Below are 6,643 nucleotides of genomic sequence, written 5' to 3'. Positions count from 1 at the left end.
GGGCCGTTTGGAGACTGGGGGCGCTGTCGGAGGAGGGGGGGGGAACGGGGGTGGGGCGCACGGATGATTCCAACAGGAGACTGGAAGAGATTTTGAAAGGTCATCTCGTCCTTCCCCCAGCCTCCAAGCAGGACTGCCCCTCCCACCCTAAACCCGGACATACCAGGGAAGGAGCTGGCTCTGCCGCTCTTTCTGCCCCAACATGCACAGACTCGGGAAGTTCTTCCTGGGGTTTTATCTCAAAGCCTCTCCCTTACAATTTCTGTCTCTCTTTTGGGGGAGGAGGAGGGGCGATTATAGAGATAGTTAATGTCGGCCGTGTAAGAAACATTAAAGTTACTCTTCGGTCCTTTTTGTTCTTGATAAACAATTCCTGCTCCTTCCTCTCGAATTCTGTTTTTCCATTCCTTAAGTCACTTTAATGGCTCTTCAATACAACAAATATTTACTGAGTGCTTACTAAGTACCAAGCACTACGCTCAGTGCCGTGGGGGATGAACACAGCAGGGGAATGTGGTACTCTCCCTCGAGGAGATTGTAATCTACACAGGGACTACAAATTTGTAAACTGGATACTTAGATTCGATCAATATTTCACTGAATGCCGGATCACATATTTAATAGTATACAATCCTTCCAATAACACTTCTGTAATTAGTCTGCATTTACAGGTAAGGAAAATGAGGCTAGTCTCTTTCCACTGGCCTACCAGTTAAGGGATACTCAGTGCAAGCCCAACATTTCACATTCTGTCAGGCCATCGCCATAAAATAAAATTAATGTACATAAGGATAGAGGAGAGAGTAGACAGAACAGTTCTCAGGATCCCTTTAAATGTGCTTCTCACTGCCCAGGAAAGAAGAGTAGGCACAGTGTTCCAGTGAGTTGGCGCAGCACTGAACAGGGCAGAAGTGGCTCACACAGAAAGCCACTTGCCTCCCAGGACCCTGCCTCCTAGTTCTAACTCCTGGGGTCTTCTGGCTCAGTCTTCGGTCATTAATTAATAATAGCCACTCATATTTATTGAGCATGTATGTGCCAGGTGCTGGACTGAATTGGTTCACATGCATTTTCTCTTTTAATACTTAAGGCAACCCCTTGAGATTGGTATTAATTTGCCTTTAATGATAAGAAAACAGAGATTAAGTAACTTGCCCAAGGTCACCTGGGTTGCTCTGGGATTTCAACATAGATCTGGTTGCCTCAAGAAGTCAGGCTCGCATCAAGGTGGGTTTTTCCTATTTTTGATCTACAGAATACATATTTGGGCCCAGGTGATTCTGCTTCTTTATTGCTGTTCAGTAGCTAAGTTGTGTCCGACTCTTTGCGACCCCAGGAACTGCAGCACACCAGGCCTCCCTGGCATGTAGAAATAAATGACCCTAGTTTAGCTTCTGAATAAGTGCTGAATATGGGCATCAGGTACATCAGTATAAACTAATCAGCATCATTAATGGTTATTATGTACCCACTCTGAGTCAACAACCCTTCCCAGTCGTATTACTGTCTGCCTTTTAATCACTCAGTTTCAATAAACTGAGGTTCAAATTGGTAGAATAATGTATCCAAGGCCACACAGCTGGGAAAGTGTCAGAGCTTGCCTGGCTGCAAGGCAACATCTGTCCCTCAAAAATATTAATTGTTGCAATAGTGTCCTTTCCAAGACTGACCATTTAAGGACCATCTTCTAACATGTCTAACTACAGGTTATCACTGAGTCAAAAACAATCCCTACTATAAATAGAGCTCTCCATCCACTTAGTCAGTGCCCAATCCAGAGTAAATCCTTCAAGAAAGGAATGGGAGAGGAGAAGTTGTCCAGAAAGTGAGAGATAAGAAGCCAGGTCTTGGCTGGTGTTGGGACAAACCTTCAAGTGGTAATGATGGGACTAATCCAGAGAGTGAGGTGGGATTTCCCTACAGAATGGCAAGTAATTTAAGGAGGAAGCCCCCTAAAAAAGGAAAAAGATTAGATGGAAGGGGACATTGGAGCCCAGGGTGATAGTATCCATGTGGATAAGGTGAGTGATCAGAAGAGGCACCAAGGATGGGCAGAGACGGGGTCAACAGGAAATGGGAACAGAATGAGATAGGACGAGGTATCTTGTAGAGTGAACTGAGGCTGGTGTCTACCCACTGCCACTCCCTGGATCCATAGGCCCTCATAGGGACCTTTGCCCCACCACACCTAAGCCCTGAGAGCCTGTCTCTGCCAAGACAAGTTTGTCGTCTGCTCTGAGCTACCAGGGGCCCCGCCAGGAGCTCCAGACCCGATTGGGACCCATCCCTTTGGAGCAACTGCTTCAGACTAGGTAGGTATAAGGACTCTAAGTCTCAACTTCCTGGATATTGAAAGCGGGCAGAGGGGCAGCTGAAAGAGATGTTGCTGGATGTCCCGTCTTCTGATGAGTATCATAATGTATTTTCCCCAGGTAGAAATCACGGAGCTCTAGTGATCAAGGGAACCATGGAGGACAGAGCTGATCAGCAAGAGAGACCTAGCCTTCGTCTGGAAAAGCTACAGCACTGGGCCAGGCACAGGCAGAGTGGGCGCCTCCTGGTGCTGGCGGTGAGACCAAGCTGCCCCACCCCGCCCCTCAGCATGTTCACTTGTCCCCCCAGTTCAGTCCTACACATGTTTTGTAAGCACCTATCACGTGCCTGAAACTGTGCTAGGCTCTGAGTGGGAGGAGGGTGAAGGAAATATAAAACAAACAAGGCAAGACCCTTAATCTCCAAGTAGATTCTCCATATGGGGAAAACACATAGGCAAGTAACTGAACTACAGCATGAGGCAGAAAAAATTAAAAGATATCTCCTTCTCCTTATGGCCCTTGGTTGACTACTCTCTGGCACTATGCATTCCTCCCAATTGCTGATTTCTGGAAGAGCCAAGGATTGGGAGGAAGGGAGTTTCTGAGTTTCCCTTCAACTACACTGCATCTGGCCTCCAGGTGAGCCAGCTGTGGCTGGCAGTGGCTGTGCTGCCCTTTGCTGTCTCAGTAGCCTGCCTGAACTCTGCTTGTCACATGACCACAGCACTGCCACTTGGGCCTGGCATACTGGTAAGAACTACCCCGTGGGAGGGTAGAAAGAAGGGCCCCTCCCTAACAAGTCAGACCTCACCACTTGCCTTTCTCATCCAGGGTCTCCTCACTGGGATTGTTACCCTTGAGCTGCGCAGAGCACCCCGTCTCTGGAAGGTGAGAAGGGAAAAGAATGTAGTACTATTCTCCCACCCACTAAAACACACACACACACACACACACACACACCCCTCAGTCTAGGAAGTGAATTTCTGTTGACTAATTGTGTCAGCTGTCTGCCTGTGACTGGCCTAAAACCCTGAGGGAGGAAAATAAGAAAGTTAAAGGGCTGATGGTCTTGTTTGGAGGTGGAGGAATAGGAGCTGAGTTTTGTTTTCAGTTAGGCTACAAGTGGGGCTTGAGGTTCCATTGAGTCCCCTAGGCTGGCAGGACTCAACTGGCTCACTGGCAGGTGCGCGCCATGATGATATTCAACACCTTTAATCTGATCTCGGGCTTCATCGCATTGGTGGTCGAGGTGATGAAGACAGCCTTGATGTCTGCCCCAAATGTCTCCTCCCAGGTACAAGTGAATAAAGGAGAATGTGGGAGGATGCGGAGGCAAGAGGAGGGGAAAGGACAAGGGCAGATAGGTGCAGGGTCCCCTGCAGCACACCCTCAGCCCCATCTACCTACAGCTAGCCGGCTTGCTGATGCTGGAGCTCAGCGCTGAGGCCTTCACCCTAGGGGGAGTGCTGGTCTCAGCATACGCGCTGTTCCTGCTGAGCCAGAGGAAGCCAAGATGCTGCAGAAGCCAGAGTCTGCGCTACCAGGAGCTACAGGAGGTATTGAGGGCAGGGAGGAAGCAGAGAGCTAGAAGCTCATTTTTTCACTGGCTATCCTGGTCAACGGTACGTAAGAGAAAATGGGGCGGGGCAGGCAGGGTTGTTAAACTGAGACTTATTAGTTTTCTGGCTTTGGACATGTCTCTCCTAGTGATGGCTAGGAGACTCAGATGGTAAAGTGTCTGCCTGCAGTGCAGGAGACCGGGGTTGGATCCCTGGGTTGGGAAGATCCCCTGGAGAAGGAAATGGCAACCCATTCCAGTACTCTTGCCTGGAAAATTCCATGGACTGAGGAGCCTGGTAGGCTACAGTCCATGGGGTGAAAAGAGTCAGACAGGACTGATTGACTTCACTTTCACTTTCTCCTGTTGATGGGTAAGAGGAAACTGAGTATCTAAATGGTTGGGGCTAGAACTGTGGGAGAGCTTTAGGAATGTGACTAAATATTGGAAGGACTATGGGAACATGAGGAAAAAATGGGAGATAAGGAAGCTGCATCTCTCTGGGATTCCTCCTTTCTCACACTTTAAGTTTGCTCACCTCACAACTGTCTGGTTTCCAGGGCCTCTCAGAGTTGGAGGAAGTTCCTGAGTTGGAGACTGGTCCCACAGTGGCTAGCACAGCAAAGAGAACAAATGAGTGAGCTGGCAAGTGGAAGCAGATATGTGCTGCTCTCCTACCCGACGGGAACATTCTCCAGACTCTCCTGCACCGCATCCCCCTGAACTTAAATTAGATGGAGTCCCCTGAGACATACATGAAGTCCAGTGGAGTGCCTTCAATTTTCACTCTGACTAGGCCCCTTGCTTTACCCTTCCCTGCTGGGGAAAGCAATACCTAGACTGAGTCTTCATCACCTCACAGCCCTGAGAATCTGACTGCCTGCAAGATAAGATATCTTTAAACTAACTTTCAGCTAGATCCATTTCCTCCCTTTCATTCTTACCCACACTCTCCCCAGCTTCACATCTGCCTCATCTCACTGTTTCCAAGATTTCCACCTTTCACAATCCCATTCACTCCAAACCCGGGTTCCCGTACACGCCCACTCTGAAATCAATTCACTACTGGTACTTTCGTTCTCTCGCTTCGATCTGGTGCCTTTCTACTCTAGCGGAAACTACAAATCCCAGGATGCCTCGCCTCCCCGTGGCCTGCTGGGAAATAAAGAGCCTTCCCTTCCGTGGTGGGGGCGCTGTGCATCTGCTGAATGACGCGAGGCGCTGGAAATCTGGGCCTAGACGAGCGTTTCCTCGGACGCGACCACTGGCCCCGCGTGCAGGGAGGAGCTGGGCGGGCAGTTCTACGCGGGGGCGCCACCACCCCAACCTCGGTAACTGAGAACTGACTGGGTTCTACATTCGTCCATCTGGTAGCTTTGGAGACCGGCTGGGGTTGAGGGCTGCCCCTCGGCAGAACTGGCGTTTCCCAGATGCTGTGGCCGCGCCCCCTCCCACAGTGCCCAGGTCCAAAGTCCTGAGACTTGGAGCGCGCGCGAGAAAGGGGTTGGAGATGATGAGTCAGAAGCCCAGGGCCCTTCTCATCCCCCTCCCCCGGGGCCTAGGCGCCTGAGGAGGATGGACTGGCTGGGCAGACGGGGTGGACAGGGCAGGAAGAGGGAGGGACACGGCGACCCAGCCTAAGGTTTTCCCGCCTCTTGTGAGCTAGCCGGTGTAACGATCCCGCGTTGCCGCCACCCTTTCTCTCCAAGGCGGGAGCGGGACTGCGCAGGCTCAGCCTCTCGGCAACCCTGCCGACCTTTGATCCCAGCTGCGGCGCGCTTGCTGAAGCTCTGGTTGTGCTCAGCCCCCACCGTTTATAACCTTTGCAAGTGTGCAAAGATGGCAAGTTCAGGTGGGCTTGAGAAAAACCCAGGAAAACGAGGGCACCCAGTAGCACCAACCGGACAGCTTGCTAGCCGCTAGAGAAACTAGAAATTGACCAGAGCTGCAGTACTAAGAAAACTCACCCCAAATTCACATAGTGCCGGGATGGGTGTGCGCCTCACACTCATTTTTGTTCCCACTTGAGAAGGCTGCTTCTCCAGGCTTAACCAAGCCCAGGCACCAGTGAGGAAAGAGCGCAGCCTGGCTGCATTGCCCTGACATTGCCGTGGCGCCAGCTGTTTGTGACACCTTGGGAGTGGTAATAGTTGCCCTATGACAAGATTGTGTGAGTGTTAGTGGGTGGGGACAGTTCTGGGATTAGGCTCTGGAATGAGAAAACAAAATCTCCCCCACCCCCACTCCCAGTCTAAACGCTGGAATAATGGAGAGCTCATCTGTGAAGCACTCACAATAATTTTCCTCAAAATCAGAAGGTGGTGGTAGCTGAAGGAGTTAGGAATAAAAGTCAACAATTCATTCTTAACTGTCTTCCACGTAGGAGCAACAAGTTTTAGTGATATGATCAGATATCTAGGAATTGCATTTTTGTTCTTGGAAAAGTTCAGTTACCATGCAGATGAACCTTGTATCAGGTTAGGCTAGGTTATGCTGTGGTAACAATGCCAAAATCTCAATGGCCTAAAACCTTGAAGGTTTACTCTGGCAGAGTACTCTGCTGCTTGTAAATTGTTCAGGTACCCAAGTCCATGGAGCACCACCATTTTGAGATCCTACCATGTCACCATGAGACTAATCCCCCCTCCCCCCATCTTCAGCCCCTTCCCAAGCTGGGAAGTAAACATGAAGAATTGTTCAGGTTCTTAAATGCTTCTGTGTCAAAGGGATACATATCGCTTTCACACACACTTCATTGACAAAAACAAGC

General features: G+C 50.0%; 1 protein-coding gene across 2 annotated transcripts; it reads left to right on the top strand.

The window, feature by feature from the left end:
* The first annotated feature begins 2,467 nt into the window (after positions 1-2,467).
* Positions 2,468-4,883, top strand: TMEM253 (transmembrane protein 253). 2 transcript variants are annotated; one of them, XM_065941746.1, is made up of 6 exons: positions 2,468-2,569; positions 2,955-3,065; positions 3,147-3,203; positions 3,499-3,609; positions 3,725-3,871; positions 4,434-4,883. In XM_065941746.1, the coding sequence occupies exons 1-6, from the start codon at positions 2,468-2,470 to the stop codon at positions 4,512-4,514; spliced, it is 609 nt and encodes a 202-aa protein (XP_065797818.1). In that variant the 3' UTR covers positions 4,515-4,883. The 2 variants fall into 2 exon arrangements, with proteins under 2 accessions (XP_065797818.1, XP_065797819.1); XM_065941747.1 differs by lacking the exon at positions 2,955-3,065.
* Positions 4,884-6,643: the final 1,760 nt, after the last annotated feature.

This window comes from Muntiacus reevesi, chromosome 7 (genome assembly GCF_963930625.1).
Source record: "Muntiacus reevesi chromosome 7, mMunRee1.1, whole genome shotgun sequence".
Classification (NCBI taxonomy): Eukaryota; Metazoa; Chordata; class Mammalia; order Artiodactyla; family Cervidae; genus Muntiacus; species Muntiacus reevesi.
Note: the sequence above shows the minus strand (reverse complement) of the source record. Positions and strands in the feature narration are given on the sequence as shown.

What these genes read in the sequence shown, in the direction of transcription:
- TMEM253 (XM_065941746.1), top strand. Translation starts at nt 2,468, where the DNA reads ATGGAGGACAGAGCTGATCAGCAAGAGAGACCTAGCCTTCGTCTGGAA. An exon ending in GAGCACCCCGTCTCTGGAAG is followed by an intron (nt 3,204 to 3,498) that starts GTGAGAAGGGAA and finishes GCTCACTGGCAG; the next exon opens with GTGCGCGCCATGATGATATT. An exon ending in CCCCAAATGTCTCCTCCCAG is followed by an intron (nt 3,610 to 3,724) that starts GTACAAGTGAAT and finishes ATCTACCTACAG; the next exon opens with CTAGCCGGCTTGCTGATGCT.